Here is a 27,538-nt window from a genome sequence, read left to right as displayed (position 1 = left end):
TAATGATAGTAAGGAAGCAATCTGTATTGTTTATATAAAAACTTAAAAGCCACTTCTAAATGTACCACAGTACACATACTACAAAACCACCTAAGCTCTCAAATTTAAGTATCCTCAAAAATAATGATATTTTTAAAGTTGTAAACCATTTTCAGTAACATTATACACATTTCTTTATGATCATCTTTTCTAAAGGAAATGAAGGCTCTTTAAAGCAAGAAAAAAAACCCCACAAAGCTATAAACAATTACGTTTAAGAATTCTACCCATAAAGTCTCTTACTGATACTATATAAATTTTAGTGGCGAGATGCTAACTGTTTTGTACATAAATGGAATAAGCTAATGAAGATTCCACATTTTTTAGAAAATTATAAAATTTTATGATGACCAAGCACATAGAAAGAACTGCTCATTAAAGTTGAAAAATAGTTGTTTAAGTATTCCCTGCCCTCAAAACGTTTACAACTCACCTAAAAGAATTAAAGAATGTAAAGCTATATACTAGGATTTCAGAAAAGGAAGAGAAAGGAGTGGGTGGGGGAAATGGGATCCGAATAGCCTTTAAGCTAAACAATACTTGGGTAGAAAATCGAGAAGATGCTATTTGAAGGGACGGGGACTGTTTAAACGAAGTCACAGAGGTGGAAGTAAACAAGACTTGTATACAGTGTAATGGAGGAACCATAGACCCATCAATTTTGAACTGAGATCTCCGAGACTGCTACAGTCAACATTCTATTCCGGATACACAGAAGGAAGCTTAGAAAGGTCAAATTCTAAGTTCACTTAGATCACAGTCACTTCTGGGCAGAGTTAAAATTAGCAGTTAGTTTATTCCCCAAAATATGGTCCCTGGACCAGCAGCATCATTATCCTGGAAGCGTGACAGAATCATACAATCTGACCCAGACCCTAAAATATAACCTATATCAGGACGTGCATCTCAACAAGATCACCAACAGATTCATACGCATGTTTGAGAAATACTGGTCTAGATCAGCTCAGTCCAGAAGAAATATAATGTAAGTAAATATGTGATTTTACATTTTTTATTACCCACATTAAAATAAGTAAAAAGTAAAATTTTCATATTTTTATTTATCTCAATATATCCAAAATACTATCATTTCAACATCAATACATATTTTACACTCCCCAGGTTTTCAGTTTAAAGTCATTTCATCACTTTTATTAAATTCATTTCAACTACTCATTAGCCATATGTAGCAGGTACTGTACCTGACAACACAGATCTAGAGTAAATAGCCTCTAGGCTTTAAGGAAAATCAAAGCACACATGTGTCTTTCTACTGAAGGCTTTCTCTAGATCAAAGGTTCACTAACTTCCTGTGGGCAGAGTCATAATACATCGTACTCAACATACACTTTAAGGGGCATAGCAAATTCATGGCAAACTGAAAATATTCAATGACTGAATAAATGATTAACTCAACCAATAAATAGCTACTTATTGGGCAAAATTACTTTTTAAAAAAAATGTTTATTTCGAGAGAAAGCGAAAGCAGGAAAGGAGCGAGAGAGAGGATAGACAGAATCCCAAGCAGGCTCCACGCTGCCAGTACAGAGCCTGACTTGGGGCTTGGCTCGATCTCATGAACTGTGAGATCATGAGCTGAGCCAAAATCAACATGGAAGCCTTAACCGACTGAGCCACCCAGCCACCCATTGTCAAAATTATTTTTAAAGCATCTCCAACTCTACAGTTCTATGGCTCTCAAGATTTATAAAATGAGCCATACGTGGATGTCTTCTATTCATTCATTATTGTAGTTAAAAAACGCTATCTGATCTAAGACTACATGCAACACATTCTGATAGGTACCGCATCTACAGAAATAAATCAGCAGAAGAAAAAAATTATAGAAACTATGAGAGTCCTTTTCCCTTACATTTTGGTCACTCGGTACCTAAAATCAAGTAGTCAAGTACTTAAATGTATATGAAACCTAAGAACTGGGAAAAGTCCTACTAAGTGTCAGAAAGGTCTGTCCTACTCAGTGAGGCAACACAACACAGCCCTAAAGGGTGTCCAAATTCTTTCCGCCATGGTGTCCCTTCATCCTATCCACCCCCTTCCAGACCTGCAGCATGCTGTGTGGTCCCAAGACAGTCAGTCACTTTTCAGGGCTACCCCTTGTGCTAGACTACTAGTCACACCAGGCTCAGCTCAGGCTAAGTATCCCACTGGCTTTCTTTTGTACACATTTTCTTCCTACATTTCAGTGACCTCCATCTTCCCTTACCTTTGCATAAAATTTCCTCCTGCAAAGTATCTTATCTAACAACAAACATTTCATACTTGTTACAATTCACATGTGAAGTAAAATAACATAACTGTCTTTATTTTTCTTAGCTGTAAACAGCACGTCTTTTTTTACACTTGATACTACCAGCTAAGTCATACTATAACTTTTTAAAAATTTTATGCAATTTTAATGTCTTGTCTTCATCAGAAAATTAAAAAGTAAAATAAGTATATCATAAACACCAAATTTTATACTTGCCTATTGTGAATGACTTGTAATTCTGGAAGAAGTTGGTTTTTAAACCACTGATCAAAATCAACACTGTCAAACAGCTCATAAGCTGCTAATCCAACAGCATTATACACTACAAAGAAGATTTGAGAAAAAAAAAAAATTTAATTTCAGATGCTGGGCCAAATGTTAAGTATCCTATGTAAGAAACTAATCCTTAGGAACTACTTTAAAACATGTAATATACTAATAAGGGAAAATTTACAATGTTAATCAGACAAATCACTTAAATAGCAATTTCAGAAAGATTAAAGTTTCTTTAGACACTTTTTCCTAAACAGCCCTTAGTGCTTTCAAACAGAAAATTGCATTCAATTAAAACTATTCAAATCAAATTATAAAAATTAAAAAGCAACATCTGCTTCCAAAGGGTCACAGTATTTTATGATCTGGTCCCTACATACCTACCTCTCTCCATCCTCATCTCTCAGCACAAACCGTTAGGCTTTATGTTCCGTTCTGTTTAAACCAAAATACTCCCAGTTCAAAACTTAACTGCATTTGCTCCCTTTCTCTTCAAGTTTTTGTACATACTGCTCCTTCTGCCTGAAACTCTCTTCTCACACAGGCCCCCTCCCCTTGCTAACTCCCACTGATCCTGGTGTTCTCGCATTACACTTCTTTAGGAGCCTTTCCCTAGGCATACCAAAACTCCTTTTGGTCTTCCAATGTACTACTTAACTGCTACCTATTTTAGAATTAATCAACTGGTACTATGTTATAATCAACTGTCTGCTTATCTCCCCCACCACACAGTTCCTACATTGTAGGTACCCCTGTATCCCAACCTCCCAGAGTAACACCTGCCACAAACTAGACATACCAAACATTTATTACTCAAGAAATGTTTTAACATCACTTTAGTTTAACATACCAGCATCTTTGATTAATAGTGCATTCATATCTTCCACATTAGTGGGCCCTGTGAAAATAAGTTTTAACAAGGGTAAATCAAACTAATTTTTAAAAGATATTTGATTTCAACTCAATTTGCTAGTTTCCCATTTCAGTTAAGTACAAAAAATTTCACGATATTAAATATACATGGACATGTAAATGGAAAGCCTAAGTTTTTAATCATCATGGAGAACACAGGTACAAGATGTAAAACCTTATTACAATTTTAAAAATCATTATAACATATTTGAAAAATGTTATGTCAGCAACATTCTAGCAAAGTATATGCCACAAATTGCTAACTAGCACATAATACCTTATTACACCCTGATTAAAAACAAAAAACAAAAAAAAAAAAACCTCTTAAAAGAAAGAATAAAAAGATGAATCCCACAAAAGAAAAATTTTTAAAAAGAACAAGCACAAGGGTACCTGGGTGGCTCAGTGGTTAAGCATCTGACTTCAGCTTAGGTCATGATCTCGCGGTTTGTGGATTTGAGCCCCCTATCGGGCTCTGTTCACAGCTCAGACAGAACCTGGAGCCTGCTTCAGATTCTGTGTCTCCCTCTCTCTCTGTCCCTCCCCCACCCATACTCTATGTGTCTCTCTCTCAAAAAAGTAAACATTAAAAAAAAACAAACAAACAAGCACAGGCTATTCACACAAGCAGCTCGAAATAAGTCAGATCATTACAGTGTATTAAAGGATGACAACACAACGAAAAGTGCAAACAGAAACAGGAGAGCCATCATGTAAAGTGGAACCTTCAGAATAAAAAGGTGGCAGTCTCTGGGGCACCTGGGTGGCTCAGTCTTAAGGTTAAGCATCCAACTCAATTTCAGCTCAGGTCATGATCTCATGGTTTGTGAGTAGAAGCCCCACATTGAGCTCTGCACTGACAGCATGGCGCCCACTTGGAATTCTCTCTCTTCCCCTCGCTCTCCCTGCCCCTCCCCCACTCTCTCTCTCAAAATAAAAAAATAAGCATTGAAAAAATTTTTTAAAAGTTGGCAGTCTCACACTATTGTCCAGAAAGGAGTGTGTGATGGTTAAGCCATGAAAAGCAGTTTACTTAGTAAGTCTATTGCTCTAGGATACAAAGATTTTGAACAAGTTTATCAAAGCACTCTTCTGCTGTTAAGTATGAATTCTTAAGCTCACCAGGCTAATCCGCTGGAATAAATACAGCCCTAAATAAGCAAACTGCTCCACAACTAGGAAGAAAACTAAACTTAGTAATCACTGAAAACCTTACGAGCATCCAACAACTTATCAGAGGGTAACCTAAATAACTTATCCACTTTACTACAGTGGTTTAAACAAATAATAATAAATGCATGGGTGAAAATGGAAATGACATTCTCAACTCAACAAAAAAAAGTAACTTAAGCAGTCTAAATACCATCAAATTTAAGAATTTAGTTCATAACTATACCTTAGAAATCAATCCATATGAAAATACAATAACACTCAAATTCAAAACCTGACTGATAGTGTTCTTGCTTAAATTATAAACCAAGGGAAAAAAACTATCTATTAGGTTTCTGAGAGAACAAAAGCCTGAAAAGTGAGCTACTCTCGCACAACTACAAACAAGATCAGGCATCTCCTTCCCTATGGCAGCTTCTCTTGCTGTTATTTCCTTGTATCATCACCTACTCAATCCTTCATCCCTTACAATGTGATTCCTGCCCCAACAATTCAAATAATCTTTTGTCTCAGGGGATTTTACTGCCTTCTGCCTCTTCCATCACTGGACATTTCTAGTAACATGCTCTTCTATCCAGGATTCACCCCCATACTGTTTCTTATATCTTTGCATTAGTTTTTTACCTGGCTTTTTTGTAGGACCTTCACCTCTTCCTATGCCTAAAGGTGAAAATCTCAGTGTTCAGTCTTTGAACTTGCTTTTCTTCTCCCAAGCCTCCTTATACACACTCCAAAAGGAAAACTCTATCTCTAACCACTACTAACAACTGTCTCCCTGTCATTAAGATTCTAAAGTTCAGGATCATGTCTGATCACTTTCCCCTGCTCAGTAGTCAATTAGGTGCCAAAAGTCAATCAACAAACAGTTACTGAGTGTACTAGGCACCGGGAATTATGTGTGAACAAGACAGATGTGATCAGTGCCCTCGTCCCGGAATTTACTATATAGCAGAGAAGTCAAAAATGATAAATCGCAGTTAATAATTAAGTAATTAATTACTTGTGTAGCTGCAAACAAAGATCAAATAACAAAATTCTCCCATCATCATTCTCTCTTAAATCCGTTACCTTCTTTCCATTCCCACTACCGCCATTCTGAGCCTAACATTTGTTACTCTCATCTTTTTTCCCCACTGCTTTCCACAGCACGCTCCAGGTAGAGTATTTCCCCATCCAATATACTTGACCATGTAAAGCACTATTCCGCTTCTGAGGCTAGTGTGTTTATGAGAACAAAATCCAACTATCACGTTCAATGCCTATCTCAAGGTTGCCTTCGTCAGTTGCCCATTCTTGTTCTCCGTCCTGAAAGCCATCCAACAGAAAAGAACACATTGCGGGAAACATGGATGGCTCAGTTGGTGAAGTGTCTGACTCGTGACTTCGGCTCAGGCCATGATCTCATGGTTTGTGGATTAGAGCCCCACAGATTCTCCCTCTCCCTCTCTGCCTCTCCCCTATTCTCTCTCTCTCTCTCAAAATGAATAAACTTTAAAAAAAAAAAAAAAGAAAAAAGAAAAGAAAAAACAAAAGAACACATTCGGGTCTTTCTCAGATTTCTATTATATGGTGTAGGAAATAGTGCATTGCACATAGCAGGCATTCAAACTATTTTAAGTCAACATACATTAATAGATAAAGTATCATAAAATATACCTCACCTTGAAGTGTTTGCATCATTTCTAGAAGTACAGGAGTAAGAGTCTGATTATATTCATGGAATATATCTATAAATAGTACTTCAGTGCAAGGCTAGAGAGGAAAAAAACCAAATTTCCAGTGACAACAATGGTATATTGTACTGATTAATTCTACAATAAAGAAAAGAATACCCATTCTTAAAATCCTAAAACTCCAAAAATGTTTCCAATTTCTGGTATCTTTACATAAAGTAGATTACAATTTTTATAAATATACTGTGGGGGGGTGGGGGGGAATCAAAATTTAATTTGATTCCTAACATAGAAAAAGTTTATTTCGCTATTTGAATCATTTAGCATTATGTATTCAAAAAGTAAAACTACAAAGAGAAAATAACATTTTTAATTAACAACTCCTTAAATTAAAAAAGCAATCTGAAGCCACATTCATTTGCAGATTCAGTGCTGTAACGGACTACCCAGGAATTAATACATTAAAAATTATAAATTTTGTTAGCAATGACATAACTCATGAGTTCAATTCACTACACAGAATAGCATTCCTTTTAATAGACACAAACAGTAACAGAAGTCAATGTTAAGTATATAAAAAGAATGATTCTTTTTGGTTCTTAAAAGTACTGAATCACTACATGTTTCATGATATAAAAGAATTACACATTTTGAAGGTACTATGCTTTGTGTTTTAAAAGAAATCTTCTATACATACTGAAGCATGTACAGATGAAATGATATGTCACCTCAAATACTTGCTTTAAAATAATCCAACTGGGGTTGGGGGTTTACTTATATGAAACAAGACTAGCCATGAGTTGAGGACGAATAAATGAAGTTTGGGATACAAAGTTTAAAAAAATTAAAGTGGTTAATTTTTTTTTTAATTTTAAAGCACTAATAATTTTTCTAATAATCTCTCTGGTTTTCCATGTAACCTTATATAACTAAAAACATTTACATTTTTAGAAAAATTAAAAAATCATGTAAATTATATAAACACAAGTTTTCATTAAAAAAATAGTTCAAAGACTACATTTGATCAAATTTTCTCAAATGTTGGCCATACCAATAATGCATGCTTAGAAAGCGTTCTAAAATTAAAAACTGTAGGCTGGTCTCTGAGAATCACACCAGGTGGTATAAGAAACAATGTATCAAAAAAAGCTTTAGAATTACTGAAATACTTAGGAGAGGGAAAAAATCATTCCAGCCAAAAAGACAGTTTTCATTTTCAAAAACATTTATTTCTGCAATGACAATTATTTTCCAATCAGTATGACTGTAAAATAAAGAAAAATTCCGTTTCCAACCCCCAACTTAACAACAAAAAAATTCAGGTTAAAATTCATAATTTAATTAAGTACTTTCCTCTCAATTTGTCTAGTTTAATGCTTGGAATCATCAATAGAATATCATTCTCTACTAAGAGTTACAGAAATATTAAGCATATTTTTGCACAATATTTTAAGCAGGAAATTGACAATATTTTCCTGTCAATTTTTCTTTCCATCAATACTTACCCTCAAACTGTATTTCCAAGAATCTCCCCCTGTTTCTTCCACTGCTGTAATTAAAAATATGACCAATGATGCTCTCCAGAAATGCAATAATGATGTTTCCAAAATCAAGGTTTGGAATATCAAGATTTTAAATAACCAGTCTATTTCCATGAGTGGTTTTAAACATTTTACCGAAAGCAAATCCTTGGGAACACAACACCTTACACATATTTATTATACACTACAGATCATATCTGTGAATATCAGTGTCCTATCAAGTGCTGACATAGCATTTGCACTTTCATTAAAAATTCTGTATGCAGGAAAGCTCAAAATGTTTGTCACTTTCAAAGTATCTGATATCATCTGATTGTACATAGTATAAGCATTCAAATACAGCTATAATCCTGGTATTATTTCATCTCAATAATTTTTTTCAATGTTTTGTAAATTAAAATAGTCACATTTTCCAAAAATTCCCAATATTTAAAGAAAAATTGTGAAAAAATAAAATACTTTAGGGGACTTTTACAGATAGAGAAATTCAATGATTCATATTACATTACTATATATACTACCCAAAGAAAGCAATATGAAACAGAAGATTTTAGCTAAGAGAAAAAGCAAAAACACAAAAGGATACACTGTAATGCTGTATTTTCTAAATGAAATAAATTTATTTTTACATAACAAAAAGAGGGAGAGGTCTTCCAAAATGTTTAAGGCATTCTTAAATTATTAGGGAACATGAACAGAACTACATAAAGTCACCCAAAGGGATGAAAAAAGGTTAAAATTTAGCCTATGTTTGACCATGGCCGAAGTAATTTGCACATAGGCACTTTACAGACACACACCAGGTACTTTATTTATTAAGCAGACGATTTCTTGATTTTCTGTAGGAATGACTCAGATATATTTATTCTATTACTAAAATTCAAAGAGATAAAAAAGATCTCCTGGAAAAATATTTTAATCATCAAAAGACTCATTTTAAATTAAAATTTAAATAGGTGATCCATTCAGCAATTCAGAAATTTTCCAAATTTATTTTTGAAATAAAAATTTCTACAAATAAAGTATAAGACAGGATGAATCACACACCTGGTAATAGAGACAGGAGGTGTTTTTGATTTAAACTATATGATATGTTCATAGGAACATCTAACAATTTTAAAAGGTCTATTTCTGGAGAAAACTCCACATATTTGAAAAAATCATTTTCTGCTTTTGTTCCAATGGATAATAAAGAGAGGATATATTAATTTTTAAAAGCCATGATTCTCAGAACAAAAGTTTTATATTAAAAATACAGTGTTATATATATCACTCAAAGAGACAATATGTATTTAGGAAAGGGGGAGAAAAGCCATGGGAAAACTGAAAAACTGATTCTTACTAAAGCCTTCTGGGTCTTCTTCCCACATTGTCAGTTCTTCCTCAGTTAACAGAAAATAATGAGAGACTAATCTTCTACATATCTCTGTCAAAGTGGGATATGTGAAGAATGCCATCTTGATCTTATGTGCTTCTAAAGTTTCAGGACTGCTGTCTAGAAAACATAAAATTTCCAAGTTAATCATACAAACATTTTACCAAAATTGGATTATGTAACTAAATGAATTAAAAATATACCCTTGGGGGAAAAGAGCAAGTGGTGTACGGATTTTCATTTTTATCAAGGGCAAATTTCAAAGACAATTCTTATTTGCCCCCCACACACATCATCTTGTAGCCATCCTCTCACTACAGCCTGTACATTACCATGCTGTATTAACACACCACAGTGCAGTGACTTATATACATACATCTCTAAGATAATTTCTCATTCATCTTGTATATACACACACAAATGAATTCCGTGTCTAGAAGTAAACTCACTTCACATCAAGTCAGAGAAAAATTTTAATTGTGCAAATAAGTACAACATTAACTGCAATGGTTACTGGAGTAATTAATCCTAAACCGGCAGGCTTCAACTGTTCTTTGTGCTACAAAAGATAGTTACTAAGTGCATTATATGGCCTTTAAAGCTGGCACTCACATATTAAAGTCTCTAACACTTATCTCTATTTCATGTGCCAGCAACATTTCGTTTTTCAGACTTAAATAAGATTTCAAAAAAAAGCATAAGAATACCAATTATTTCACATATAAAATAAAGAAATAATAATCATTAAAAAAAAAAAAAAAAACTACCAGTAAGGCATTACCTTCAAAATTTTTGGATGGCTTATAAGCATAATTTTTTACAATCATCTTAATAAGATTCATGCACTGAACAATGAATCGCTCAAATGTAACGCCTTCACCAACTTCTGTAAATACATAGCTTACAGAAAATTCCAGTGATCTCTGAATTAGAGGAGTAAATGAAAACGGATGCTGATCCAAGAAGTCCAAAAGCTATAAAGAAAAAAAATTAAAGTGTATTTACCCCAAATTCATATAGGAATATAATTATCCATAAGTACATCTTATAACTTGCTAATATACATCTGTAAAGTTTTGAACCTTGGTCACAAGTCCACATACATGCAGTTTTGCACGTAATACACATGTAATTGATTTCTTTGGGTATATCATATAATGTGGATTATGTCAAATTACATCTCATGACAGGTATTTCTATTACTTCTACTAGAGGGTCCAAAACAGACCCACTTCATAGTTAATTCAGTAAGAATGGGTAAATATGAAACAAAAATTCTAAGTATATAAAAGATAAGACTTTAAAAAGTAGTAAGAGGGACGCCTGGGTGGCTCAGTCAGTTAAACGTCCGACTTCGGCTCAGGTCATGATCTCACGGTCCGTGGGTTTGAGCCCCGCGTCGGGCTCTGTGCTGACAGGTCAGAGCCTGGAGCCTGTTTCAGATTCTGTGTCTCCCTCTCTCTCTGCCCCTCCCCTGTTCATGCTCTGTCTCTCTCTGTCTCAAAAATAAATAAATGTTAAAAAAAAAAAAAAAAAAAAAAAGTAGTAAGAGCAAGAAATTAAAAAATTATCCTGCCTTTCCTGCATGAATTGTATTTCGATTCAACTTATCAAATAAGTTGATGAGTCAGATCTCTTCTTCACAGAATTTCTGCTAATAAATGCAAATACAATAGAATGTCATCATTCTGTAATCCCTTACCAAAAAACAGATCTAGGCCATGATCATGAACAGCTTCTAAAATAATAGGGGAAAAGCTGCTGGGGAACTTTAAAGAGCTCCCTCATCATTTTAAACAACTCAACATTGTACCTCCTGATGTGATGCAATACAAGATATACACAGCACCACCCGTGGAGTATTCTTGCTGTCCTCGCCCTCCTCCATGAAATAAAGCTCAATATGATCAAGCCTCTACAAATTTACAAGAAATATTGGAGGAGGAGGGGTAGAGAGACAAAGGAACATGGTAAGTAACATATTAGGATGCAAGAAGCCAAATTCAAAACATGAAAATCCTACAAGGAAATTACCTATTACCTCAACAAATAGCAACGAAAAAAAAAAATGGAAAGAGAATTTGGACACTATCAAATCCTGATTCAAACAAAAGAACTATAAAAATTTTGAGAAAAACCAAAATAATGACTAAATATTTAGATGATAAACAAAAAGTCACTCCTACTTCTTACATTGTGTTAGATTCTTTTTTTAAACCCCTTATCACTTAAAGACAAATATTCAAGAATTTACAGATAATACTAATATGGTATCTGAGATCTGCTTTTAAGAAACCAGCAAGGAGGGGAGAGAGAAGTATAGAGATAAAACAGTTCATAATTCCTGAAGCTAAGTGATGACTTCATGGGGACTCAAAGTCACTCAATTCTACTTGGAGGTATGTTTGAAAGTTCCAATTTTTAAAGTTTTAATCAAGTCAGAGATTATAAATATGAAAACTTCTATAAATAAAATTATTCATCAACACCACACAGCCCCACTAATCACATGATGTGATTTTACTTTGCTTTGTATTTTTTTAACTTAAAATACCTGAGTCAATTTTACACTGGATCTTGGAAGATTAGGTGGACTTTTGCTGTTGAGGCTAGTTAGAACATAACTTGGAAACAAGGAGAACTGAAACCAAAGGTAACTGCTACTTAACCACAGCAATAAGAACAGCTCATTTCTACTTTTTTTCTCCCCTCCCAGGGAACAGACAACAGGCTACAAATTTACATACTGCTGTCTTCAACAACCTGTTTTAGTTCAATGCGGTTCTCAAACCAGGTCTTCCTGATTGCTACAACCCAACTATATATACTTCTCCCAACCATCCTCAGCCCAAAATTTCAGAAACATCAGTTTCTATAAAATTTAGTGTTATCAGAAATTTAGACACATTGCCTAGCACAGTGTACTCATATAATTCTATTCAAAAGGTGTTTCATATTAATGATGACAATGTCTTTATGAATATAATAACTTCCTGATAATATACTGCCTGCTATATATGATCTATTTCCTGATTAGCTACACTGTTATCTTCTTTATCTTTGCTTTCATCCAGTAGGCTTGAGAATAATAAGCTTCAGAAGACTCAACCTCTCTACTATTTATTAGGTTTGTGGTTTTGTTTTATTATTTTTTTTCATCAAAGTGACTTATACTGATATAGCATATAAAACTTAATTATTACATTCATTCTAAATACTTAGGGGCGCCTGGGTGGCTTGGTCGGTTAAGCGTCTGACTTCGGCTCAGGTCATGATCTCACGGTCCGTGAGTTCGAGCCCCGCATCGGGCTCTGTGCTGACGGCTCAGAGCCTGGAGCCTGTTTCAGATTCTGTGTCTCCCTCTCTCTCTGCCCCTCCCCTGTTCATGCTCTGTCTCTCTCTGTCTCAAAAATAAATAAACGTTAAAAAAAAAATTAAAAAAAAAATAAATAAATACTTCAAGATGTCATTTTTTTAGCTTTACTGTAGTCAGAAAATAAGGTACTTTACACTAAAGTGAGAATGCATGCTTATGTCATTTTCCTTATCAAATCTGAGTTATGTATATTTTATGTAAGAAAACATACTTAAGGTAAAAAGAAAACTTACCACTTTAGTAAAAAGAATGATGGTCTTTTCCAGTCTGTCTCTACATACATTATCTGTACCTATACTTCTACCTGTTAAAAATACAATCCAAATACTAGTACAAGTTTATAATACTCCATAAATTCACAATCAAAACAATGGCAAAACTTGCTGGAAAAATACGGTCAGGCATGTTTTCACCTATTTTGCATTATAAATCCTGTACTGTGCTTTCCCAACTCTAAAAAATTGATCATAAAACTAAAGTTCTTAAAAAGCATTACCAATATTTATAGTTTTCACACACAGTAATTCGTAGTGCCATGTTCACAAAATTAATCCTAAAATACAAACTAAGTCCGTGTTAAAGGAAAAGGATAGTAGCAATTTTAATCTGTGAATAGCTTATCATATTCTCAAAATTTAAATTAGTTATAGTTGAAATATTTTTCAAGCAAAGTAAAAACGAAGTACTGAAAGATTAAAATACTCATTAGTTTTCCTAGGTCTTCTGACAATTTTCTTTGGATAATTTGCCTAGCATAATTAATTTTGTGCATTCAGAACATTCAGAACACTGTCCACTAGCCCATTAACTGCTCTATAAACAAATTCTTTCTATTCATCTCATCATTTACGTTAGTCTCTCCTGGGAAGACTCCTACTCTTCCCTCTGCATCTCCACAAGGTAACCAAAGAAAATGACTTTTATTAAAATGAATTACTTTATTTAAGTTGTCTTAATTATCTTTGCACGCACAATACCCAGAACAGTGTCTAGAAATAGACTCAACAATGCTTTTACTGAAAATGACTGACATCAAATAATCAACAACTCCCTAAAAGTGAGTACACTAAAGTATCTTCTCAGAGTATTAAATCTCCAAATACATACATATATACAGGAGGTACACATGTGTATGTGGGCATGCAAGCACATGGGTGTGTATTTTGTGTCTGTAGGTGTGTTTATCCTCAACAAAGGTGTTCACAACCACAAGGAGGAGAAAAGGTTAACAATAAGACCACAGTATAACACAACACAAATATAGATGTTAAATCCTCTTGTGTGGGGTAGTGAATTAGAGAGGGTCCTAAAGAGAAGCCAATGAAAATTCTGAACCAGAGATCTGCAAAATTAAAGTACCCCTTAAGGTAGTAATTTATATAATACATATATGTAAAATGTACTGAAAGAAACAAAACTGGGTGACTCACTCAGTTTAGCGTCTAACTTCAGTTCAGGTCATTATGAGGCAGTTTGTGAGCCTGAGCCCCATATTGAACTCAATGCTGTTAGCATGGAGCCCACTTCAGATCCTCTGTCCTGCTCTCTCTGCCCCTCCCCAGCTCACACTCACTCACTCCCTCTCAAAAATAATTGAACATTAAGAAAAAATTAAAAAAAAAAAAAAAGAATCTATACAAAGTCTAAACAGCATGTGGCAGAGGAGCTACATTTAATAAGTATTTGTTAAATATATGACTGTTGTACATGTTTGCATGGAAAAGAGCAATAGCAGTAAAAGCATCTACAAAGAATGGACACAAAACAGAATTTTAAAAAAGTTTCCTCAATACTCAGGACAAGACAGATGTATCAAGACAAAGATGAGCTCCAATTTAACTTCAGAGAATTAACCATCAAGACACAAGATTTTAGCCTCTCTCCAGATTTCTTAGCGCAGAGCAGAAGCAATCCATGAATAAAGATTCTACAAGTAAAATCTACTGTCAAAGAAGTACTTACTGCATTCCAGAAATTGTTTCAGACGGTCAAATATTCCATGTAAAAAACCCTAGGAAAGATTTTTTTAATGTCTCAATTTATCATCGTAAACATCTCCCTTATACTTTTTACAAGACTATTAAGATTTATATCATTTTAATAAGTTAAAATTATATAAAGTAAAAAACATTCTATTACTATAAACAAACCTTTCAAAGAAAATAGAACATTTCATCTCCCAAAGTCTCATTTCAGTTACCTAAATCACTTTACAATAAAACATTATTTATTGAGTATTTTATTTCTAAGTAATCTCTATTCTCCTGTTTTTCCATCTTCACAGCTCATATAATCTCGACATACTGTTTGTGTAATATGTGCCTCCTCCCACTACAATGTTCACTCTCTGAGAACTGGAACTTGTCTGTGTTTATTGCTCTACCCCAGAAACCAGAAGCAGTATTCAGGAACAGTAAGTACACAGTATGTGGATAAATGGTACCAATTACTGAAAGGAGAGGTTCTGAAGTTCAAGTATTAAATATTATATTTAATATATAAATTATAAATTAAATATAATTATATAATAATTAAATATATTAGCTTTCAGATATAAGACAAGTATCACCATTTGTCATCTGGTAAAAATCTAAACAACCCTTATTTGTTAATAGGTATTTAAGAAATATTATAAAAATTTTACAGATATAAAGGGATAGTAAAAAACAACTTCATTAAAATTTTTAAGGGGCGCCCAGGTGGTTCAGTCGATTAAGCAACTGACTTCAGCTCAGGTCATGATCTCGCAGACTATGAGTTGGAGCCCCACATAGGGTTCTGTGCTGACAGCCTGGAGCCTGCTTCAGATTCTATGTCTCCCTCTCCCTATGCCCCCCTCTCCCGCCCAACTCTCTCAAAAATGAATAAACAGGTTTTTTTTTTTAATTTTTAAGAATTTAAAAATCTCAGACTTTCTGGCTCCATAGATTTTGGTGTATAAACATCATACAAGATGTCACATGTTCTTTCAACAAACAGGATGGTCCACCTTTTTGTCACAAAATAACCACATGATAAAGGCCTTAATTACAAATGACTAGAATAGAATGTTATTTCCTCTTTGTTCTTAGAGATATATTCTTCATTCATTCAGTCGTGAGTTTGAGACCATTTAACTAGGATATCATCATCTGAAGACTGAGAAAGAGATTTCACTTGGAGAATTTCACCGTCACACTTAGGGTCTAGAATGCTGCTCTCAGTCTGTCTGAAAGCATCCATCTTCTGACTCATGTAAAAATTATGAAACCTCTTTCTCTTGTCAATTTTCTTCTCTGCCACGTGGACAGGAAATGAATTTTGAATTCTCAGTGTGTTACACAAAAGCTGAAGGTACAATAAAAAGACAGTGCTTCCAGTCTTCTTTTATTCCTTCTTGAAAGATGGAATGCAATGCACAACACAGTAAGAAAACTACAGGATGACAATTTCACTACCGCTTCATCCTCTGGCAATTTCATCATTCTTCCACTTTCACAGTATTTCAATCTTTTTAACCACAATTGAGAATAATTGAAAAATATTAGGTAAAAAATAATAATAAATCCTAAGATGATAAAAGAGCAAAAGGTTTCATTATAGGAAGAATAAGATCATCGAGATTCCATACACATTTTAAATTTATACAGTAGTCCAATGGTCCCTTAAAGTAATGACAACATAGAAGGAATTTTATTCTATTACTTTTAAATAAAATTAGTTTATCAATAGGGGTACTCCGAAGAAAGTAGAAAACTATAAAAGCCATCAATTTTAGTAAGCTGAAGAAGAGAAAGAGGAATTTACAAAATCAGAGAGAGCGGACTAATTTGTAGTACAAATAAGTTTATGATTTATTCTGTTTATATAATAACAGAATAAGAACTCAAGTTAATCATTAAATGGTAATTTACAGAGTGCTTTAATTAGCTGAAACTAGTTACAAAAATCATTACCTCTATTACTCCCCACAACATTCAGTAAGGTAGGTAGTATATTTCATTTCCATATTACAAAAGAAGAAAGGGAGTACCAGGTAAGATAAGAAAATAGCTGGAGGCCATGCTACCAGGAAAAGCCCAAGTCAAGATTCAAATCCAAGTTTATCTGCCTCCAGAAATCAAAATCTCACCACTATCATACAGTGCTTCTAAAGCATCTTTTAAGTTCCATCTGATTTTTAAGATGTTTATGTTCCATCTTATTTTTAAGATGTTTATGTTATTTGAAAAACCATCCTTAACTTGTTAAAATTCTATCTTGTTTCCAACTACTCAGTATAACCTTAACTGCTACAAGACAACATTTATAACAGAGTGAAAGTTGATACAGTTTCAGCAGACAGAAGAAAGACTCCTAAGAGAAAGCCAAAGGCTCACAAAACACTGATAGTTTTCAATGAAAACCACTATTGCAATTTATGGTAATGTGATTCAAATCAACAATTCATTTTTACTAAAAAACAAAAAGAACCCTGATGAAATCATCAATATTTTAGTTAACATAATTTTATGACACTCAGAATATTACATACAAAAATAATTACTGAGCCATGTGACCTAATGTTTCTACTATATAATATATTCACTCATTTTAAAAATAACTATTGAGCTTTTATTACTGGCAGAGACTGTTCCAAGCTCTGGGATGAACAGTGAGTGAAATATATATGTACACATACGCATATCCATCCAAGTGTTCATTCCAGCATCATTTACCAACAATTAAAAACTGGAAACAACCTACATATCCACCAACAGATAAGTGGGCAAGTAATTTACAGGAATCCTATATTAATGTTATAATTTAAAGAAAAAATTAGCTCGCTGACAGTAAATGCATGGATTTACCAAAGAATCATTAAAAACATAACATATAATATTACTGACATAAGAAAACTATCATACTAAGTGTAGGAAAAAGCAAGTGAAGAAACAGCATATGGGTACCTTTTACAGAATACTGAGGAAGAGAGAAAAGCATAAAATGTCTTAACATATACTTACAAATTTTACCAAGATCTCTGATAGCAAGTTTTCAAATGATTATTTCCTTACTTTTTAACTTTAAAAAAAGCATGTAAACCCTTTTACAGAACAAAATAGCACACTGAATGATTCAAATTACCAGCTTTTAAATTCTTTTAACGGTAAAATCATTACTGCAATCTAAATCTGACATACAAAACATACTAAAGATTTAAAACAAACAAACAAGTAACTCGAGTCAAATAGGGTAGGTCAGACCCAAAGACCAATTCGATGTACTTTTTTCAAACTTCCTGTTCAGTACCCCCAAAGCAATCCACAGAAAGCAACATTTTAGCGAACATGAACTTTCCTGAGAAAACTAACATAGATCTGGGTAAATATATAATATAGTATCATTTTGTTTTGGGATAAACATATACAGCTATATATTTTTGTATACAGAAAAAGCAGATGATGCTATACCAACCATGAATATAATCACAAATGTTGGGCTTATCAAGAGGGCTTTCCCTTCTTGGATATATTTTTCAGTTGACTGCAAAGAGCACGGATGTATGTTATGATTGAAGAAAAAAACTCATTTTAAATATATAACATCAGATGAAGAGAAATATCAAGGATATAAATATCCACAATGGAACTGGAAATTTGTTAATAGCATTCAAATTCAAGAGGTTCACCCAAATTCAGATTGAAATGAACACTCTCAATGTATCATCATGGCCCTTGAGAACTGTCCTAGGCCTATTTCCTTCTCTTCACAAAGGAGCTGCTTTGATATACTGAAAAAAGGCCACAAGTCAAAAAAGGTATAGTGTAACATATACAAATGGTAAACGGTCACTGTATAAAAACTTACAAATCAATGCCAAGTAAAAAGAATAAGCTTTAAAACACTGAGGAAAATACCAAGCACTTTCCCAAAGCCACAATCAGCAACTTCTTTCACTTACCATCACCTCCATATTCTTATGAGGTTCCACAAATCCATTAACAGTTAATTTACGCAGCACTGAAAAGTAAAATTGAGCTTTACTGCATCTGATTTTCTCACATTTTATCCTATTAAAATCATAATCATAATAAAGACTCAGAATCACAAAGCCTCATTAAGACTGGGGGTTAATCTAACTTAATCCTTTCATATAATAGATAAAGAAAAGTAATCCCTGGTCACTGGTTCATTTCCAGGTAGGTAAGCTGGAATGACAGCCAAGTTTTTTTTAACTCAAAAGCTGAGTTCTTCTCACTTATCTTAACTACTTAAGTTTCTAAAACTATATTGCAACATTTAACTTCTCTAATTATAAGTATTTCTCACCTGAAATAACCCCTAGAGGTTGAAACTGAGATGGTCATCTCTATTCCACAACCTTGAAAATAGGTCTCAACAGTGACCAAAATGCTTCATTTAGTTTTAGGCTACATTAATGAAAATACCGTATCACCTAAAAGGGATATAAAAACTCAACTATTTCTAAATCTGGAATAGACTACAGTGCTCAAGTATAAGCATCACATTTTATGTGTAACTGGTGTACACAAGGAGACGAGCAGGATAAACAAATGGAAGTCAGATCTAGATTTAAAAAGCTAGCTCCAAGGTCTACCACTACATTCTTCTGAACAACTTTTCTAGATCTCACATTGCTCGTCTGTAAACTGGTTAACAAGTCCTACTTCACAGCGTTATTAAAGGATTCAAGAGTAAAACACTCAGCACAAATCAGTAACACAAAATGATGGCAGCATGAGACTACAAAATTCTAAGCCACATCATTTTAGGAAAACACAGACACCACCATGATCTTTACAATTCAGAGTTAGTGTTCATGAGGTGCAGCCTAAAGGCAGTATATTAAAAATAGGTTTAGAATTCAACTCTCTATAGAATCATCAGTTTCACACATCCAATTATATACAACTCAAAAGTTACATCATCACAAAAGGAGAAAATAGAATTCATAATGAGTCCCTTATTCTGCATTCACTCGTTCCCACAAAAGAACTTGGTCCACATCACCTGAGAAGGTCCTCTCTTCTCCAGTCATCACCTCGTTAACTTCTATTTACCCTAGGATGATTCTTTCTCAAGGAAGTCCTTTCTGACCATGTTGCCAGTTATCATGACATTGTAAGACCACTGTCGCGAGTGACTTTACATGTATTTGTATGACCATTTTATTATGCCTGTCTACCCAGTGTCAAACACCTAATTTATTTATTGAATGAAATAATGAATATATGCGTGTCTAAAAGATACTAAATGCACACAGGTATAAATTCAGATTATATATAACAAAAACTGTAGTCTTAAGCATTGCTCAAGGCACAGAAATGTACAGCTAGGCAGAACAAATATTTTAAAGGAAAATACTATGGGATTGTAACAGGTTAGGATACCTTAAAAAGGCTGAGGTGTATATCTAAGACCCTGAGATAGGGAAGTAATGAAAAGCTAAAAAGCAGGCTAATGGAGAGTAGGGCTGCATCCCTTTTGTCAGGAAGTACACTTTGAAATCACTAAGGCAAGAAAATCAACTGAAAGCACTCATGAAAATTCCTTAATCATCAAACACAAAACTGACACAAGTTTTGTATTTATGACCTTATACCAGTTTCTCTAGTTCTTTCTGGATAAATGTTTCTCTCTAGACCCTTTTAATTTCTTCTCCAGAATGGTCACAAAACCATCTCCACTCACTTGTGTAATGAACCACCAGTACAATGAACTGTACTTGTCAATAGTCCCTTAAAATAGTTCCACTTTTGTCTACAAAGTTCACCAGAATGTGCCGACAACCTGAAGTCTGTACATCCACTGTCTAGTTAACATACGTGATGCAGGAGAACAGTACCAAGAGTGTACAACAGCATCCTAAGGTACTAAGGGAGTAGGATAAAAGGGTTTACAAGTAAAGCAAAAGGATCCGAAATGAGCCACAGTAAGAGAACTAAAGGCAGCCTGAGATCAAACTGAAAGAAGAGCTCAAACTAAAAGAGCGTAAGCAGAAGAGGAGAGACTGGAAGACAGAGAAAGAGCCAAAACAGTGTTTTACCAAGGAAAAGAATCTCAGAATACTTTCATCAAGATAAATAGTTCAGGGCAAGTAAAATGAAGATTTATGCTAAGAGAATACCTACAAGCAAAGCACAGGATAACCGAGGATAACTGATGACACACGGTCAAGCACCGTTGAAAACCCAGGTGGGCCTGAGATCAAACAAGAAAGACAGAAGCTGAGTTCTCAGGGCAGAGCTGGGACATAGCACTCAACTAATGCTTGAAGTTTAGTAAAGTTAACATGACAATGATAAGGGCAGAACGGGTTTCTACCCAGAAAGAGAAGTTTAAAGCAGAAGCAAGGTTTCTACCCAGAAAGAGAAGTTTAAAGCAGAAGCAAAAAGAAGTACAATTATTTGAAAGGTATGTGTCCAGAGCCATGAGACCTCAGTAATGTGAATATAATAGAAAACTATCCCACACTTTTACAAATTAGAGAGAAAGCTATTCTCACAAAAGAAAAACCAACCACAAATAACACCTTGTCTGTGAGGGAGAGATTAACCCCTCATTCTCCCAGGGCAAATGAGAGCAGAAAATCCACCAGAGGAACTATTTGGTGACTCTTCTGAGATAGGTCATTTCCGAAATGAACATGTCAAATTGAACAGTACCTTTCAATGACAGCAGAGTTCGTTCTAATGAACTTAGAACTGCAGCTTCATTCCCAGAAGAAACTTGTTGAAGGAATGTGTCTGTATGGTGATTCCACAGAGAGCAGGCAAAATTATAAATTCCAGAAGCTAACTGCAAAGAAATATCAACAAATTCACAAAAAATATTGATTTCAGTAACCAATTAGCTCTATATAGTAATACATTTCAGTTTTTACCCTGAACACACATTTTCAGTAAGATGTGAAACAGTTAAGTCACTTATCACATTTCAAACTGTATTAAGCCAAACACACAGCAGCAAGGACCATTTGCTGGCTGCTGGTATGAACACACATACACACACCTTAACAGACTCGTTCTTCTCAAACCACTAGTCTCATGCCTGCATTGCAGCCTGACATTTTCTTTTTTTCTGGCTGGCTCGGTTGGAAGAGCATGCGACTCTGATCTCAGGGCCATGAGTTCAAGCCCCACAATGGGTATCCAGATTAGTTAAATAATTTAAAAAAACTTTATAACACTGACAGACTATCAGTGAGAACAGCAGATAAAACAATATACTAAGAAATAGAAAAGATTTCGGTGTCCTGCCAGTTCTACCCATGTGGTTTGGGGGCATTTAAAAGCCAGGAACATACAAGCCACAATGCTTATCATGCTGCTTTCTGATTTTGTACTGGTATTTAAAACATCTGACTCACACTGGGATGCAGTTGGCCTCTGCCTCCCAAGTTGAGGCAGAACCATTTCTAATGGTATCCTGTATTATTTTTTTTCCAGAAGGTCTAAGAGTAATCCAACTGAGTCTACATGGACATTTACTTTAAATAAAAATAAGATGAAAGTACTTATGACTAGTTATCATTAGCACACTTCGGAAAAGTTTTTCTCAATCCAGACAAGTCTATCATTTCCACTCAATACTGGATTTGTGATAAGATTAGGCATCAGAAACCAGTCAGGAATGTAATCCTGCAAACAAAATAATACTTCCATGAAAAAAACAAATTCCATTTCTGTTATTTTAATTCAGTAATTTATTTATTTATTTATTTTTGGAGAGCGAGCGAGCATGTGGGCATGCAAGCAGGGGAGGGGCAGAAAGAGGAGAGACAGAATCCCAAGCAGGCTCCACCCTAAGCACAGAGCACAACATGGGGCTTGATCCACAACCCTGAGATCACGATCTGAGCTGTTGAGAGTTGGACACTTAACCAAGTGAGCCACCCAGGTGCCCCTTAATTCAGTCATTTTAATGACTTGCATGTGCTTACAGGTATAGGCAAAGAGCTCTGTCAAATCTCCCTAGTGATTTTGCATGTACCAACAAAGGCCACACAAAGGCTTGAACCCCAAAGAGGATTATCAGCACAACATATTACAATCCTCCTGAAAAACAAGAAATGGAAGGCTTATAAGGAACTGCTACAAGAGCATCTCCTGCTCACCTCCCTATCTCCTCAGTTAAGCTGTCATAAAACAGCTTCTCACCTCCTAGGTTCTGGTAAGATGTAAAGTTTTCTAACCCATTTCTCTCAAACACAGCTGTAGAAAATGAAACCAGTTATGGTCTAGAACTGGCTCCTCAGCAATGGTGCATCCCACTATTTGCACCTGAGTCATTCGCCCATATTGCTTTGGTAATTCTTTTTGGTGTGTATCAAAAGCCACAGGGAGTTGGTGGTACCAATCTCTGACTCCTTTTCTCTAAGTAACAAACTGACTGAATCTAAAAGAGGTCCTATCTTCACCAACTGATCAGTCAGGGCTAGCAGTTGGCCCACCCTTGCCTTGTGTACATGCTCGACAACAGGTATGACGACTACTTATTAAGTAACTTCAACATATTCTCAAGTAATCAAAATATTTAATCCCAATATTTCTTGATCGCCAAAATATAGTAGTGATAATTACCTCACCATATTACAGCACAAGCAGCAGTATCATAAAAAATTAAGGATCTGGGGCGCCTGGGTGGCTCAGTCGGTTGAGCGTCCGACTTCGGCTCAGGTCATGATCTCACGGTCCGTGAGTTCGAGCCCCGCATCAGGCTCTGTGCTGACCGCTCAGAGCCTGGAGCCTGTTTCAGATTCTGTGTCTCCCTCTCTCTCTGCCCCTCCCCCGTTCATGCTCTGTCTCTCTCTGTCTCAAAAATGAATAAACGTTAAAAAAAAATTAAAAAAAAAAATTAAGGATCTAAAACTGACATCATCTCATGAAACACTGCTATGACAGAGAAGTAAATAATCAGAAGGGATATAAGCTGAAAACCAAAATCAAAAATTTGTAAGATTTTCTAACTATAATGAACTTCAGTATTTTTCTTAGTAATGAACTTCAGTATTTTTCTTAGTAAATCGAATCCTTTCTGAAAACATGAGGCTAAAATATATGCCTAAGAATCAGAAAATACATCTTTTTGATTTTTATTACACTTGCTGTGTAATTGTAAGTTAGAGCATCATATACTTTTCCAAACATATAAATCATCAAAGTATTTATCTGCCAGAATAAAGTGAAAGAAAACAAAGAGATTTAGAGATAGGAAAAGGGTAGGAATTGTACATAGATCTGAAAGTAAAGCTTTAAGGTAAATTTCTTATGGTAGCAAATATTTCAACCAGGTTAACTGAAGTCTATAGCCTTGTCTATAATTTTTACATCCGTTTTATACTCTCTTTAGTAAATAAGATCTAACGGGTGCCTTACCCAAATTCCAAATACGAAAACAGTAGCATTCTAAACCAACCTCTTGCTTACAAATTATTTTCTAGTCTCCTTCACATCTCTATTTTTCTTGTTTGTTTAACATTTATTTATTTTTGAGAGAGAGAGACAAAGCATGAGTGGGGAAGGGGCACAGAGAGAGGGAGACACAGCTGGCTGGCTCCAGATGCTGTGTCTCCCTATCTGTTCCTCCCCTGCTCAGACTGCCTCTTTCCCTCCCAAAAATAGGGATTAAAACAAAAAAAATGTTTAATGTGCAGGACTGTCTATACAAAAAAAATTTTCTATCACTGTTATGTGAAGTCACTTGAACTCTTTTCTGTTTCATAAAAAACAAGTATTTATGCAGATCATGTTAACTATATGATAAAAATAACAAAGCTAACATTATAACTTAGACATTCAGACATTTCAACATTCAGACATTTACTGAACCCTACTCTGCACTAGGCAATGCTCTTGGTTTACCTTCATCACCTTATTTAACCATCAACTCCTACAAAGTAGGTATTATCCCCATTTTACAATAAGAAAACTGAGGTACAAAAAGATGAAGTAAACTTGCACAAGAGCAAAGAGCATAAATAATTAAGAGGAAGAGGAAGGAATGAAACCAAAGAAGGTGCTCAGAGCTTATTACCTTTTTAATAGCTATGTTCTAATATCTCTTAATACCCATATAGGCAGAGTCAATAGAGTATATCCTATTTTCCAAAAGTTATATAACAATTCAATAATGGTAGAATGTTATTGTCATAACAAAAAGGAAAAAATCCCCAAATTCACTAAGATCAATAATGCTCTTAATATGGATACAATAAATTGTGTGAATCAGAATCTCACCTAAGGTTCTTCTACAAATCTCACCCTTTCTACACCACTCAACAGAAAAACATGTACTTTTGTTCCATTATTTACATGGAATACCTAATACAAACTGAACATTCTTCTTATATATTTTTTATATACATATAAAATTTGGAGCAAGTTCCATTCATTAATCCTAAGAGTCATGGGGCCTTCTAATTCTCAATGCCCTCCTCAAACAGTACATGCCAGACTCCAGAAAGAAAATAGTAAATGAACCATTCCCTAGTTCCTTAAAAATAAGCTTAAGCTTGAGCAAAAAAGTTGACCAAATGGAATCTGACACCAGCTCAAGAAAAAAATATATAACGAAAGGCACCTGGGTAGCTCAGTCATTTAAGTGTCCAACTCTTGATTTGGGTTCAGGTCATGATCTCAGTTCATGGGATCAAGCCCTGCATCAGGTTCTGTGATAACAGCAAGGAGCTGGCTTGAGATCCTCTCTCCCTCTCTCTCTGCCCCTTCCTGGCTCAAACGCGTGCGCTGTCCCTCTCTCTCAAAATAAACAAACATATATCATATATATATGATAACCTGTCAGCCTAAACCATCAGCATATTTTCAAACTGTGACCCTATTCGAGAGGTCCACTGCTTGGGAGTGCATCAAATGGAACACAACCCAAGGAAGTGTTGAAAGTAATGAATTCTATATCACTTGTTACAAGTAAGAAGACAGGGAGATGGCTCTCAAAGAACTCGGTCCCTGTGGGGTTAGTGCAGGAAGCCTTTATTCAGTGTATCAAGGGCAGTGGCAGGGAGCTCCCATACACACCTTGGTTCAAGTACACATGCACAGCATGTCAACATGCTTGCTAGTGCATATATCCCATGTTCAAAAAATGGGAGAAAACTCTGCCCATAGGAGACCTTAGTATTATAATGAACTAAATGTAACTTCAGGACAACTCCGAAGGGCTTCTGTGCAGGTCCTCAGCTCCAACCCAGCTCAAACTGACTCATGTAAGGGGCTATCAGGGGAGATACACAAAGCAAGGAGCTCTCAGATCCAACACCCAGTTGGGAGTCTCCTTGGCTAGAACTGCTGGTTTGGCAAAACAAAACACATTTCTTCCCTGCTTTTGTCCCTTCCCCTCCTTCCTTCTACTGTTAACTTTTAGCCCTCTTTGAGTAACTTCTCCTTGCATCTTAGCTAGCAAAAACACGTCAGATTTATTTTTAAAGGTGTTTTATAAGAACAATAGCAAAATGGCATAACTATTTTACTGTTATAGTTTTTTCAGGCACTACTTCTTATTACCAGGAGAATATCCCTTTACAGAATGCTACCACCTGCATATGCACAATGTAAATTACAATATACATACCAAACATAAAATCCTCCCCACTCACACCCAACACAAAAAACAAAATATACCACAGAACAACTGTGAATACTGAACCAAAGGTTCTCAATGTCAGAAAAGTAAACAAAAGGAAGTATTTCATCATGGTAGAATCAAAGTCATCCTAATAAAATTCTATGTTGCTCCATAAAATCATCCTCTTTTCCTTTTTTAAACATGTGTAAGAAAGTTGCGTAACTCAGAATATCCAAAGTTCTACCATTCTGCCTTAAGAAACTTTCAACAACGTTTGGAATTTGCATCCCCATTTCTAAAAAAACAATGCCATAAGGTTTTTAGATATTAAGGACACAGATCTTTATTTATTAATTCTTCCTTCTTTCTAGCCCTGAAAAGTTAATAGTATGAAAGTGCCCCTTTAAATCGTCATAAAATATGAAAAGCACCTAAGTAGCTTTGGCACACAGCGTGTATTGCTGAATGAAGCCATACAGCATTTAAGGCACAAATCAAGAAAAAACCAGTAGTATATGGGGAAAACTTTTAATCAATATTCTCCTTTGTCTTATGTTCCAGGTCTGGAGCTAAGCACGTGGTTAAGGGCATTAGGCATCTATCAAAGCTCTATTCAAGATTCTTTTTAACTAGCCTACAAAAAAAAAGGTCTCTACACAGAGATGGCTGAAATGAAGAGGCAACAATGGCACTACCCTCTCAGCCCAACAGTAAAAGGACAAAGACAGATAATTAAGAAAGAGACCAAAAGAACTTGGGAAGAAACACTGTCAGCTATCCTACACACTCAAGCTTCTACCTGCTCCAGAAAACACCAACTGATGTATGCTTATAGAAGGCTCAGTGGGAAAAGGGGAAAAAATGAAATAGGTGAAATAAAAAATATTTCTTCTACATTTTCTTCTCAAAAACACAGAGGCAGAAGGGAGACAATTCAGTAAGACAATATGAAAATAAGCTATTTAATGAAACATTTTAGGTACTGGTTTACAAGATCCATCAATACTTGCATTTTCTTTTCCTAAACCACAAGAAACAGCGCCACCCACTGGCTGCTGAGTGATTTTAACTGATAAGTCCCAAGACTTGATTCCTTGAATGTCAAAAGGGAACCATTACAGGACGTTTGATTTCTTCTGGCATTTAAAATATTCTTATGCTTGTTTACCCTCAAGACCACTGTTCTAACAACTTTCCCGCAAGAAAAATTAGCCTGAAAAACTTTAAAAATCAATGTCTTGTAATTAATCACCAATAGCGGGGCACAAAATATTACCCATAATCTAATAGTGGTAAAACCTGCTTAACCTCATTCTAATCAATAAGGCGTAAAATCAACAG

General features: G+C 34.9%; 1 protein-coding gene and 1 long non-coding RNA gene across 6 annotated transcripts in view; one reads left to right on the top strand and one right to left on the bottom strand.

The window, feature by feature from the left end:
* Nucleotides 1–27,538, bottom strand: part of IPO11 (importin 11) — a 191,967-nt gene that overhangs the window by 120,282 nt on the left and 44,147 nt on the right. For all 5 annotated transcript variants that reach the window (XM_015536575.2, XM_042987619.1, XM_042987616.1 and 2 more), the window contains exons 6-15: nucleotides 21,280–21,412; nucleotides 18,555–18,613; nucleotides 14,594–14,642; nucleotides 12,865–12,935; nucleotides 10,037–10,229; nucleotides 9,223–9,375; nucleotides 7,845–7,888; nucleotides 6,328–6,418; nucleotides 3,435–3,482; nucleotides 2,528–2,633 (exon numbers count right to left, since the gene is read on the bottom strand). In XM_015536575.2, coding sequence (XP_015392061.1) covers nucleotides 2,528–2,633; nucleotides 3,435–3,482; nucleotides 6,328–6,418; nucleotides 7,845–7,888; nucleotides 9,223–9,375; nucleotides 10,037–10,229; nucleotides 12,865–12,935; nucleotides 14,594–14,642; nucleotides 18,555–18,613; nucleotides 21,280–21,412 — 947 coding nt within the window. The remainder of the gene's footprint in view (nucleotides 1–2,527; nucleotides 2,634–3,434; nucleotides 3,483–6,327; nucleotides 6,419–7,844; nucleotides 7,889–9,222; nucleotides 9,376–10,036; nucleotides 10,230–12,864; nucleotides 12,936–14,593; nucleotides 14,643–18,554; nucleotides 18,614–21,279; nucleotides 21,413–27,538) is intronic.
* LOC122238859 lies at nucleotides 784–27,093 on the top strand. Its single transcript, XR_006218021.1, has 3 exons — nucleotides 784–1,024; nucleotides 14,916–15,044; nucleotides 26,759–27,093. It is a non-coding gene; the product is annotated as an uncharacterized LOC122238859 (long non-coding RNA).

This window comes from Panthera tigris, chromosome A1, assembly GCF_018350195.1.
Source record: "Panthera tigris isolate Pti1 chromosome A1, P.tigris_Pti1_mat1.1, whole genome shotgun sequence".
Taxonomy (NCBI): domain Eukaryota; kingdom Metazoa; phylum Chordata; class Mammalia; order Carnivora; family Felidae; genus Panthera; species Panthera tigris.
The sequence above is the reverse complement of the archived record's forward strand: the minus strand, read 5'-3'. Positions and strand labels throughout refer to the sequence as shown.